This window comes from Pantherophis guttatus, chromosome 4 (assembly GCF_059756535.1).
Source record: "Pantherophis guttatus breed Tessera chromosome 4, ASM5975653v1, whole genome shotgun sequence".
Classification (NCBI taxonomy): Eukaryota; Metazoa; Chordata; class Lepidosauria; order Squamata; family Colubridae; genus Pantherophis; species Pantherophis guttatus.
In genome coordinates, this window is record NC_142066.1 from 22,976,114 (window position 1) to 22,989,296 (window position 13,183).

Below are 13,183 nucleotides of genomic sequence, written 5' to 3' on the forward strand. Positions count from 1 at the left end.
CTACACTTAAGTTGATTTGATTATGGTTTTATATTAATATATTACTATGTTTCCCCAAAAATAAGACCCTGTCTAATATTTATTTGAACCCTGAAATAAGCGCTTGGCCTTATTGCCATGCGCTCAAAAGCCCGATTGGGCTTATTATCGGGATGTCTTATTTTGGCGGAAACAGGGTATCTCCTATATCCGTGTTGGCGAACCAATGGCACGCGTGCCGGAAGTGGCACGCAGAACCATTTCTCCAGGCACGCAAAGCCACTGCCCATTGTTCTTCCGGGTTCCGTACGCCAGTCATCTGGTTTTCATGTGCACAGGGTGTGCCGGAAATTGGAAGAGCAGCCGTCCATTGCACATGTGCACTCCAGGAAAACGATCTTCCTGTTTCCAGAGTGCGCATGCGCACTGGCCAGCTGGTCTGGTTTCTGGCGCGCATGCGCACACAAAGACCAGCAATTGGCGTGTGTGCCAAAAGATGCAGAGAGGGAATCCCAGCGGTCACTTCCTACAGGAGCAGAGCAAGATAAGCCAGAGATTCCCTCCCTCCCTGCCCGCGCAACTACTTGCACGGTCCCAGGCAGTCCAGACCACCGGTGGACCAGCAGCCTTTTGCCTATGCTGCTCCCCCAGTCAGAAGGGGGTGCAGGGAAACACGCGAGGAGGCCGTAGTTGCTGCCAGCCGGGCCTGCCCGCCTTCTCCGGTTGGCAGGCAGTGGAGGCTTGCAATGAATGGTGCAAGCAGGACTGCAGCTCCGCCCCCATGCTGTAAATGTGCCTTGCGGGAGCGGAAGCTCGGAAGAGTCGAACCCTCCTGCCTGCCTTATGATGTACCTTTCCAAGGCAGGGCTGGGCTCTCCAACCTTGGCAACTTTGAGAACTCTGGGAGTTCTCAAAGTCCACAAATCTTAAGGTTGCCAAGGTTGGAGAGCCCTATTCCAAAGGGCGCCTGCAACCCGTGACTGAAGGAGCTGGAGTTGTGGCTGTGCCAGCCATCTCCCCCACCCAATTCGGCTCCCTTCCCCCCCCAGCCGCCTCCTCTTGCCATCGGGCTCAGCGCCTGCAATCGCCACAGGTGGGAATTGTCCACGCTGCCGGTGGATCCCGGGTTTCCTCCTTGCTGCGCTCCGAGGGACCCAGCAACGGAGTGCCAGGACACCGGCCGCACTGCGCTCTCCCCCGAGGCTGCCCCGGCTGGACCGCTGCCTGGCCTAGCTAGTAGAGAGCGAAGGGGCAGCGTCTCCAGCTGGCCCGGCACCTGCTCTCTGCTTGGAGGACCTGCTACTGTCTTTAGGAACGGTGCTGAGCCAAGCTGCCCCGGGAGGAGGGGCCACAAACCGGCGCTGTGCTCTTGACCTCCGACTGAGGGAGTCAGCCCTCTCCGTGGTGAAATCCACAGCAACACATGGGGAGAGGCAACCCAGTGCGAAGCGGCGGCCCCGAGGCTGGACTCAAAGCTTGCCAGCCTTTTGGGGAAAGTGGAGCTCTGGTTCCCGGCTGCGCTGCTGGTTGGGAGGCTCGGGCCCCAAGCAACGGTGGCTCCTGGCCTGGGGCAGAGGGAGCGTGGGGGAGTTTGCAAGGGCTGCTCGGAGGGACCTTTGGGGAGGTTTCAGCAGCCGGAGATTGAATGAAAAAATCTGGAGAAGCTAATAAACTAAACAATTGATCTGATACAGAATTTTCAGGCGGCAGTGCGGGCTGGGCTCCTCCCCCCTGCCGCCCGAAAATATTTTCCTACCTGGAAATGCACATTCCAGAGCCGAGCGCCCTTCTCCTCCTTCTCCGCAGACTCACTCCGCCTCGGGGGAGAGCGCAGCGCGGCCGGTGTCCTGGCACTCCCTTGCTGGGTCCCTCGGAGTACAGTGAGGAGGAAACCCGGGATCCGCCGGCAATGCGGACGATTCCCACCTGGGTCATTGCAGGCGCTGAGCCCAATGGCGGGAGGGGGCAGCTGGGGGGAAGGGAGCCGAGTGGGGTGGGGTGGGGTGGGGACAGGATGGCCGGCACAGCCACAACTCCAGCTCCTTCAGTCGCGGGTTGCAGGCGCCCTTTGGAACAGGGCTCTCCAACCTTGGCAACCTTAAGATTTGTGGACTTTGAGAACTCCCAGAGTTCTCAAAGTTCCCAAGGTTGGAGAGCCTAGCCCTGCCTTGGAAAGGTCCGTCATAAGGCAGGCAGGAGGGTTTGACTCTTCCGAGCTTCCGCTCCCGCAAGGCACATTTACAGCATGGTGGTGGAGCTGCAGTCCTGCTTGCGCCATTCATTGCAAGCCTCAGCCGCCCGCCAACTGGAGAAGAAGCGGGCCCGGTTGGCAGCAACGGCAGCCTCGCGTGTTTCCCTGCACCCCCTTCTGACTGGGGGAGCAGCATGGGCAAAAGGCCTATGCTGGGATGGGTGAATGGGGCGCTGGCGAGTTGGCAGGCAGGACCGTGAGCACTGCCGCCGGCTTGGGAACAGCTGTCTCGCAAGGGTACCTGGTTGTCCTCGGTTAAGAGGCGCGCCGGCCCTCTTGGAAAAAGTGGGGGCGCAGGCCTGGCAGGCGCACACCTGCACAGTAAGGATTGCATGTGCGCATGTGCAGTGTGAGGTGCATGCGCATTAGCATGGGGGTCATGTGCGCATGCGCAAATGGGGTGCCCATTGCATTATGGGTGCTGGCACGCGGGAGCATGCGAGGGTTCACGCGCTCGGACTTTTGGCACCCAACGCCAAAAAGGTCACTGTCCTATATCAGTGATGGCTAACCTTTTTGCCATCGCGTGCCAGGAGAGGGGGGGCGGGGAGGGTCGCGCGTGCATGTGCCCACGCGCATGCGTGCGCAACCCCCTCCCCCCTCCCCCCCGTTCCTGGCACATGATGGCCTGGTAGGCGCGTTTTTCTTTCTTACCTGGTTCCAGATCCTCTCTGTGTATCTGGAAGGGCGAAAACAGCCTTTCCCACTCCTTTGGAGGCCCTACGGAGGCTGAAAGGGCCCATTTCCCAACTCTCGGTGGGACAGGAAGTGACATTTTTTGCTGTCCCCAGCCTCCAGAACCTCTCTAGGAGCCTCTCTAGGAGTCTCTAGGAGCCGCTCTAGGAATTTCTGGAGGCTGGGGACAGGAAAAAAGTCACTTCCTGTCCCACTGGGAGCCGGGAAATGGGCCCTTTCAGCCTCCGTAGGGCCTCCAAGGGAGTGGGAAAGGCTGTTTTCACCCTTCCCAGATACACAGAGAGGATCTGGAGCCAGGTAAGAAAGAAAAACGGGCCTTCCCCACCCCGCCCCCAGGCCCTCCAGAGGCAGGAAACAGCCTGTTTCCCTACTTCTGGTGGGCCCAGAAGGCCCGAAAATCAGCTGGCCGGCGCGCGCATGCGCCCCAGAGCTGAGCTGGCATGCTCACTAATATGGCTCCGCGTGCCACCTGTGGCACACGTGCCACAGGTTCGCCATCACGGTCCTATATTGTCCACCTATCTTATATAATGTATATTTGCTGATGCTTTATTTAAAGTAAATTTATATATCAGTAATTACGTGGCCTCTTTAGATTCCATACACTCAATAAATAAATAACTGCCTGCCCACCTTGAATCCAACTGATTTTATTTTTTTTAACCTCTGCTCTAGGAAAGCTGACAGCTGAACAGATCAAGGCAGGGTACCGGTCATTACAGAAAGTGGAAGCTTGTCTGAAACGGAGTCAGACTGGTTCTGTCCTGCTGGAAGCTTGCAATGAATTCTACACACGGATCCCCCATGATTTTGGGTTAGTAGCACCGATTCCCCTTCTTGAAGTTGTAAGTTGTCCGGGAGAAGAAGAAAAAAAACCCAGTCTCCTTTGGCACTATTCTCATACAGATCATCCTCAACTTATGATTGTAATGGAGTCGGCCCATTAAGGTTGTAAGTCATAGTCATAAACAGGTCACCCGTATGACTGATCAGATTTTGTAACCTTTTTTGTAAGGTTACAAAAGGTTTGTAACCTTTTTTTTGCAGCGGTTGTGAAGTGAACTCTGTGGTGAACCAATTATTTGCAATAGGCCATTTGTGACTACAAACAGTTACTAAGCAACCGTTATAAGTGGAGGACTTCCTGAATAGCTGTTGTGTGTTATTATTCTCTACATTATTTAAATCTCTCAGCCAGTTTTCTGATCAATGAGAACAGGACTATGTATTTTTCCCACCCCAAACCTGTGCAGTTCCGATCTATCTGTAATTTTGCAGAGATAATGAATTGTTAATTGAACACCACAATTTGACTACAATTTTGGAGAGTTCAGTTTGTGCTTCAAATTAGCTTTCAGGGCCCCTTAGAACAATGCAACTGGTAAATAGCCCTGGTGTTTAAGTTTTATGGGAATGATCGTTTGTTTAAACAGTTGTGTGCTCATGCATAGGGTATCCAGAGACGATCTGTCTGCTAGTCTAATCTGGACTAATAGAGATCTTTTTGAATCCTCTCCCTGGTTGCTTAACTAATTGCAGAGAAGTTTTGATTTGCCAAAGATTTGATTCAATTCAGATTCGAGAGCCGTAGATTCAATAACAATTCGCAAATTTTTACCAGGCATAACAAGTGTAAACAACTAGAGGGGAATTGAAGAAAAGAAAGAAACTATAAGTTTCGGTTTCTGAAACTGCTGGTTCAGACCACAGCTTCCTCACTCACAGGCACACACACAAATGTGTCAGCCCTTTGAGGTGGCCCAGACATGAAACTAAAACCATAAGGAGTAACAGTGCCTTTACTTTAAGATTACACTAACAGATTTTGCAAACCTGAAAACATTTCTCCCCACCAGCAGTGGATTTCCAAAATTCTTACCACCGTTCACCCCGCACACGTGTATTCACTTCATGTGCCTTCCGTGCATGCATTTTGCTCGCTCGCGTGCCTTCCGTACATGCGCCCGGTCTTGAAAGCATGCCTAAATAGGATGGGGTGGATGAGCGGGCCCACCTGCGATTTCCACTACCGATTCATATGAACTGGTACAAACCGGTTGAATACCACCTCTGCTCCCCACCCTTCCCTGTATGTTCCAGAGAAACTAGGTAGGGTCCCTTTTGCAATGCTTTCTCCACCCCTTTGCCTTTGATGCCTGAGATATCTCTCATCTGACGGTTGTCCTGGCTCCAGCTCTTCCTTCTGTCTCCCAAGGTTATTCCCACAGTCCTTTACATCTTGCCCCTAGATTTTGATGGTCCAATCAGAGGTTGGAAACCAAACCATGTGCCTCCCTAATCTAAGAAGAATTTTTTGTAACTGGTGCTCCCGAGAAGGTCCTCTTTGTGGTTGCTACCTTCCCCAATTTCTGAAGGGCAGACACCTCTCTGAGGAGAATCTTCAGTGATGGGCAATTCAACTTTTTAATGCAAATCCCATCCCCAAAAAAAGTGTTTGCTCTCATTCTCCCTCTCCTTTTCAGGCTGAAAACACCACCACTTATAAAGACATTAAAGGAACTCCAAGACAAGGCACAGCTGCTGGAGGTAAGGAAAGTCACATTTAATTGCTCAAGGAGAGAGAGTTGGTATATGGACATTTTGACTATAAAGAACAAGGGGATAAATAGTTCTTCAGTTTCTGTGCTGAACTGAAAAATGAGGTGAAGCGCATACAGTATATCACAGAAGTGAGAATATCCCCTCACATTTTGTAAATATTTAAGTATATATTTTCATGTGACAACATTGTAGAAATGACACTTGGCTACAGTGTAAAATAGTGAGTCTACAGCTTGTATAACCGTGTAAATGTGCTGACCCCTCAAAATAGTGCAACACATAGCCTTTAATGTCTAAATTGATTGCAACAAAAGTGAGTACACCCCGAAGTGATAATGTCCCCTGTTATATAAGCTGTAGACTCACTACTTTATTTATTTATTTATTTATTTTATTTTTATTTGATTTATATGCCGCCCTTCTCCGGAGACTCAGGGTGGCTTACAATGCGTTAAGCAATAGCCTTCATCCTTTTGTATATATTTATACAAAGTCAGCTTATTGCCCCCACAAACTGGGTCCTCATTTAACCTACCTTAGAAAGGATGGAAGGCTGAGTCAACCTTGAGCCTGGTAAGATTCGAACCTGCAGAAATTGCAGGCAGCTGTGTTAATTACAGGGTGCATTAAACCACTGAACTACCAAGGCTCCTTTACACTGTAGCCAAGTGTCATTTCTTCAATGTTGCCACATGAAAAGATTGTGAGGAGGTGTACTCACTTCTGTGATATACCGTATGTCAGCTCTTCAAGAGAGAGATGCCACTGGACACCAGTAGTGCTGTTTTATTACAGTATGGGATAATAATAATCCTCAAAATCTTTTCAAGTTTCTGTCCCTCCTTATGATAATTAAAAACAAGGTAGGCTTGAGTTTCTTTATCATGTTTTTTTTTCAATTTATGAATTAAAATGGCTTCTCTAAGTCTCTCTGTAATGGTTCTTTCATAACAAGGTCATCCCCTTTAAATTCTTCTACATCAGGGATGGGCAACTCTGGCCCTTTTATGACCTGTGGACTTCAACTCCCAGAATTCCTGAGCCAGCATGGAGTCCACAAGTCATAAAAGGGCTAGAGTTCCTCACCTCTGCTTTGATAGTTTCAAAGCTTATATTCTTTCAAGCAGATGGGACAATAAATAGTCCTCAAATTATGACAGTAATTGAGCCCTGTAATTACAGTCATAACTTTCATCTAAGATTTTCCCAACCTGACAAATTCTATGTATTTTGGGCTCTTAATTCCCACCACACCTGGAAGGCAACCATCCAGATATCTAGCTCCTTCTGTGATTAATATTGCCCTATAAAACGTGATCACATCTGAATGTGTGATCGCTGCGCTCTGCTGACTTTCTTTTCCACCTCAAGGCTCTCGGTGAGATCCGTATTGGTATCAGACATGTGCAATCAGAACAATTGGATCTGGAACATCCTTTGGACCGGAGCTACAGGAGTCTTGACTGTGAACTCCAACCCTTGGAAAAAGCCAGCGATGTTTTCCAGGTGTGTAGCTGGAAGAAAGAACATGATGATGATGATGTTATCCTACTCTTGGCAATTCTATGGGTTAGGTCCCTCCACATCTTCTGAACTTATACTACTTTTGAGTTTTTCTATGCTCTGGCTGGTGTCAGCTTTGATGATGTCCAGCCACACCATGTTCTTTGATGGCCTGGATTCCTTTTAGTACTCTTCCATATATAATTGCTTTTTCTAGTGAATTCCGCCAAATATAATACTGCCAAAGTGAGATGCAGTTTCACGATTTGTTCTTCTAGTAACGTATCTGGTGTTATGCACTCCAGTACTTACTTGTTAGTCATCTTTTCTGTCCAAGGAATACGCAGGAGCCTTCTCCAGCACCACAGCGCAAATGTATCAAAGAAGACTGTAGAACAGGGGTGTTCTGTGAGGGCCAGATCAGCATTGTTCTCCACCACGGGCCAGCTGGTGGGAGAGGGAAGGATGAGACGGATGCCTCCTACAGCACCCTCCCAGCCAAAATGGGGTGCGGGTGGGTTGTGTGCACCCCCCTCCCCCCCCCCCCCCCGTGGCCTGTTTTTCCACAGCCTCCTGCAGCATTGCTGGCTGAAAACGGGTTGCAAGAGGGCTGCGTGAGGCCCCTTGAGGCCTGTTTTTGACCTCCATGGCCTCCTGCAGCACTGCTGGCTGAAAATGGCCTGGGGAGGGGGGCACTCGAGGCCTCACCGTGGCCCATTTTTGGCGGGCAGAGTGCTCCAGGAGGGCATGGAGGCCAAAAATGGCCCCAGGGTGTTGTGCATGGCCCCCCTGGGCCCCGTTTTGGCTGGCAGAGGCACCATTGGCTGGTCCTTTTATATTTCCAGGCTGGCCCCATGGGCCAGATCTAAGCACCCCACGGGCCAGATCTGGTCCGCGGGCTTTGAGTTTGACGCCCCTGCTCTAGAAAGAACCATTCTGATGGTTATATCTCAGCTTGCTCTCTCTCAGCATACACAGAGTGTATGTAAGGGAGTGGTAAGGACAGCTGAGAAGATTACAGGAAGCCCGATTCGTGTTATTCAGGATAGTGCTTATAAGCACTACGCTTAGAGCTCAAAACATTGTTAGAGACCCACACACACCCACTTTACAGTCTATTTCTGTTGCTCTCCTCTGGGAGGAGGTTTGGAAGTATTTCTAGCAGAACTACCAGATTCTGTAACAGCTTTGTTCCCTATGCCATCCGCCTGGTAAACTCTCAAGATTCGTTTCCCTCGCCATGCACATGTATACATCTGAACTAGACTGTGTTGTTTCTCTGTGTCATATAATATATGTTGGTATATGCATAATTTTGTACTTATTTATTTTGTCATGTTTATGAAGTGTATATTGGAGGTGGCAACCCTTTGAGAGCTGTATGCAACGAAATGTCATTTTAATGTATGCCGATTAGTGTACATTCAAAGCGAGAATGAATTTATCCTAAGTTCTAAGTCTTTCATGTCCTTTTTCAGGTACTGGAGCGCTACTTGCTCTCCACCCATGCTCCCACCCACAAGAATTACACGATGACCCTGATCGAGGCCTTTGAAGTGAACAAAAAATGCTCAGAAGCCATCTTCCGTTTTGACCTGCCCAATAGGTAAGAAGGGAGGTGATGAGGCGAAATGAAACCTATCCTTGGGATATATTCTGAATTCCATCTTTTATCCTCGTTTTCCCTTCTTCAGGATGCTGCTGTGGCACGGATCTCGGCTGGGTAACTGGGCAGGGATCTTGAGCCAGGGGTTACGTGTGGCACCACCAGAAGCTCCCGTCACAGGCTACATGGTGAGTCTCTTACTTTAGGCTGAACTCACGATTCGTTCAACTCAAGAAGCAGTCAGGTTTCAAGTCTTTTCTTCTTATTATTTCTCTTCCCCCCAGTTTGGAAAAGGCATTTACTTTGCGGATATGTCCTCTAAGAGTGCCAATTACTGTTTTGCCACTCGCGAGAAAGATATCGGCTTCCTCCTGCTGTCAGAGGTGAGATGACATCTTGGGTGGGAGGATAAAACACGAAAAACGTTTACAGGAGTTGGGTATATCTAGTTTAATGAAACAAAGAACTAGGGGTGGCATGATGGCAATGTTCCAATATCTGCCACAAAGAATAGGGTCAACCTATTCTCCAAAGCAGGGGTCTCCAGCCTTGGCAACTTTAAGACTTGTGGACTTCAACTCTCAGAATTCTGGCTGGACATAACTTGAGGACTATCTATAGTGAGAACAGTTAATCAGTAGACCATCCAGAAGTTGTGAGTGCTCCAACACTGAAGGTTTTTAAGAGATTGGACATATATTTGTCTGAAATAGTATAAGGTCCCCTGTTTGAGCAAGGGGTTGGACTAGAAGACCTCCAAGGTCCCTTCCAACTCTGTGATTATGCTGTACTTAAAACACATGGATTAATGAAATAATTTTCCATGGAAATATGCAGCTTTGTAGCATTTCAAATCATTCATTCATTCTTCCCATTGCTAGGTGAAATATATTTTGATACCTAGTTTAATTGTGATACTAACAAATCACAATTGATATTGATATCACAATGGAACAAAGCTGATTGTCCCTTTATTTTGAAGATTTCTGACAGTAATCACATTCGTAATTGAGATGAAGCTTTGGAATAGAAATTAAACCAAGCACATTGTCAGAAATCTTAACAACAAAAGAGGGGATCGATATACTTTGATTACAATTCTTCTGCTGCTATCCAACATTAATACAGCCTTATATTTTAATTATATTAGTTGGCTAGATATACTAGTGGATAAAATTGTATTCTATCCACTAAAAATTGGAATCTGCCCCAGGGTCCCATCCAACTCTGTTATTCTCTGGGTTTGGTTCGAGATAATAATTACAGATTTGCATCTAACCCTCTAGATGTAGCCTGACTCTGTGGCTTCCTGGATTTGTTGTTTTCTCTTTTGCTAGCACCTCGGCTATACTTTCCCTTCCCTGTTTGTCTGTGAAGCAGCATCCTTGCGATATATGTGAGTCAGCACTTAAATTCTGTATTTGTTTACAGGTTGCTCTAGGAGAATGCAATGAACTGTTGGAGGCCAATCCAGAAGCAGAAAAATTACCAGTCAGCAAACACAGTACCAAAGGCCTTGGCAAAATTGCCCCATCCGGTCGTGTTTCTCTGTGAGTTTGGGATAACGGGAAGAAAGCAGCCGGGGATGAAAAATTTCTATTTAAGTACTAATTACTAGTCTGGGAAGATGGGTATGACACTCCCACATCATTTAGTCTGTACATTATGACTGGTGTCAATTTATGCTATGAAAGAGAGAGTTGGCCCAGTGTTTCTCAACCTTGCCCCTTTTAAGACATGTGAACTTCAATTCCCAAGATTCCTGAGCCAGCCAAAGAATTCTGGGAGTTGAAGTACTGAAGTCAATAAAGGGGACCATCGTTCCCCACTTCTGAATTAGAGGGATGGAAACAATGCGGAGATTTGGTTTTAAAAAGAGATGAAGTGAAATGCACAAGCTTCTTCCATGCCGTCTTCCTGAGAAAATACAAATTTGTACTTCGAAGAAAATGATAATGTAGGTAGAATGTTTTATTTATTTCCCGCCTTTGTTATTATAAATAACTCAATGTGCATGCCTAGAACTCCTTCCTCCTCCAATTTTCCCCACAACAAATCTGTGAGACTGGTTGAGTTCAAAGAGAATGACTGGCCCCAAGTCACCCAGCTGGCTTTCACGCCTAAGGCACTACTAGAACTTACCACCTCCTGGTTTCAAACTAGGTGCCTTAACCGCTTGATTTAAATGTCTCACATTTTATCTCGATTTCTGTAGCTTTGTGAGAACTCTTAGCTCATGAATTTTTAAGCCATTGTGGTCGAACAAAAGGCCCCTTTATTTAAAGAAGAAAGGCTGTGTTGCAGAAATGTATAAAAATACTTGATTTTCAGTCTTGATGTCCCAGTAGAAATGCAACCCCCGCATATGTGTCCTACTCCCCCGCAGCCCATTTTGGCTTCCAGGTTGGTGCAGGAGGCTTTCCAAGGCCAAAACAGGGCGCGGGGGGGGGGTTTCCTCCACACACCATTTTGGGCCTGGAAAGCCTCCTGCACCAACCTGGATGCCAAAACGGGGCACGGGGGGCCGTATGAGGCCACACAAGCCCCCCCCCCCGTGCCCCGTTTTGGGCCTGGAAAGCCGCCTGCACCCTCCCATGCATGCACCCCACCTTCTGTGCATGCGCAGCAGAGATCCGAAGACCAGCTAGGTGGCGGGAGTCATGCCCGCATGCGCAGTGGACCTGGGCTGGGGCGACGGCTGACGTGCCCGCAGAGAGGTCTCTGCGTGCCACAGGTTCACCCATCACGGTCTTAGGGACTCGACATAACAATCTTGTGTCTTTTTCCTTCCTGCCCAGGCATGGTGCAATTGTTCCCGTGGGCCCAGCTAAAGAAACCGGGATATCAAACTCTAATGGCTACACCCTGAATTATAATGAGTTTGTGGTCTATGATCCCTGCCAGGTGCGTATGAAGTACCTTCTCAAGGTGCGCTTCAATTTTACGCAGCTTTGGTGAACGGAGAAAAAAACTCAGAGAAAGACTGGCATAAGAATGACATCTTGAAGCACAGATGGTTTTCTTTTGAGATGGATGCTTTCTACCTGAGAGACTGAAGAGCTGACGCCGACTTTGTTTTGCAGTTAGAAAACTTTTGTGTTTTAATTTACATTTCTGTTAACGAAGTTGGCTCCTGACTGACAAAAAAGATGCCGTGAAGGAAAGCTAATCCTCAGGGTTTCTAGTTGGTCATTATTTTGGGGGGGGGACGATCTGCAGATTCTGGTAGAAGTACAGCAATTGCTTGAAATTTTTGTAAAATAAAAGAATAAATGTCGCTCTGTTCTTTGATGTATGTCAATGACTTCGGACTTGGATAGAGGAAAATAAGAACATGTACAGATGAAACTCAAAAAATTAGAATATCATGCAAAAGTTCTTTTATTTTAGTAAATGTGAAACTAATATATGAGATAGACTCATTACATGCAAAGCGAAGATAGTTGAAGCCTTGATTTGTCATACTTTTGATGATTATGGCATTCAGCTCATGAAAACCCCAAATTCACAATCTCAGAAAATTAGAATATTGTGAAAAGGTTCAATATTCTAGGCTCAAAGTATCCCACTTTAATCAGCTAATTAAGCCATAACACCTGCAAAGGCGTTTAATTAGCCTTTAAATGGTCTCTCAGTCTGGTTCAGTAGGAGTCACAATCATGGGAAAGACTGCTGACCTGACAGTTGTGCAGAAAACCATCATTGACACCCTCCATAAAGAGGGAAAGCCTCAAAAGGTAATTGCAAAAGAAGTGGGATGTTCCCAAAGTGCTGTATCAAAGCACATTAATAGAAAGTTATGTGGAAGGGAAAAGTGTGGAAGAAAAAGGTGCACAAGCAGCAGGGATGACCGCAGCCTGGAGAGGATTGTCAGGAAAAGGCCATTCAAAAGTGTTGGGGACTTTCACAAGGAGTGGACAGAGGCTGGAGTCAGTGCATCAAGAGCCACCACACACAGACGGATCCTGGACATGGGCTTCAAATGTCATATTCCTCTTGTCAAGCCGCTCCTGAACAACAAACAACGTCAGAAGCGTCTTACCTGGTCTAAAGAAAAAAAGAACTGATCTGTTGCTCAGTGGTCCAAAGTCCTCTTTTCTGATGAAAGCAACTTTTGCATCTCATTTGGAAACCAAGGACCCAGAGACTGGAGGAAGAATGGAGAAGCACACACTGCAAGAATCTTGAAGTCCAGTGTGAAGTTTCCACAGTCTGTTGATTTGGGGAGCCATGTCATCTCCTGGTGTTGGTCCACTGTGCTTCATTAAGTCCAGGGTCAACACAGCCGTCTACCAGGAGATTTTGTAGCACTTCATGCTTCCTTCCGCAGATGAGCTTTATGGGGATGCTGACTTCATTTTCCAGCAGGACTTGGCACCTGCCCACACTGCCAAAAGTACCAAAACCTGGTTCAATAGCCATGGGATTACTGTGTTTGGACAGAAAACTTGCCTGACCTGAACCCCATAGAGAATCTATGGGGCATTGCCAAGAGAAAGATGAGAGACATGAGACCGAACAATGCAGAAGATCTGAAGGCCGCTATTGAAGCATCCTGGTCTTCCATAACACCTCAGCAGTGCCAC

At 47.6% G+C, this 13,183-nt stretch overlaps 1 protein-coding gene across 9 annotated transcripts in view; it reads left to right on the top strand.

Moving 5' to 3' along the window:
• The window catches only part of PARP2 (poly(ADP-ribose) polymerase 2), a 32,848-nt gene extending 20,974 nt beyond the window's left edge, over positions 1-11,874 (top strand). For 7 of the 9 annotated variants that reach the window (XM_087891780.1, XM_034411497.3, XM_087891782.1 and 4 more), the window contains 8 exons: positions 3,602-3,740; positions 5,410-5,473; positions 6,860-6,994; positions 8,470-8,597; positions 8,686-8,785; positions 8,882-8,980; positions 10,029-10,147; positions 11,396-11,874. In XM_087891780.1, the coding sequence (XP_087747906.1) occupies positions 3,602-3,740; positions 5,410-5,473; positions 6,860-6,994; positions 8,470-8,597; positions 8,686-8,785; positions 8,882-8,980; positions 10,029-10,147; positions 11,396-11,555 (944 nt within the window). In that variant the 3' untranslated portion in view covers positions 11,556-11,874. Of the gene's footprint in view, positions 1-3,601; positions 3,741-5,409; positions 5,474-6,859; positions 6,995-8,469; positions 8,598-8,685; positions 8,786-8,881; positions 8,981-10,028; positions 10,555-11,395 lie in introns of all 9 variants that reach the window. The other 2 variants (XR_015733674.1, XR_015733675.1) reach the window with 1 other exon arrangement.
• Positions 11,875-13,183: the final 1,309 nt, after the last annotated feature.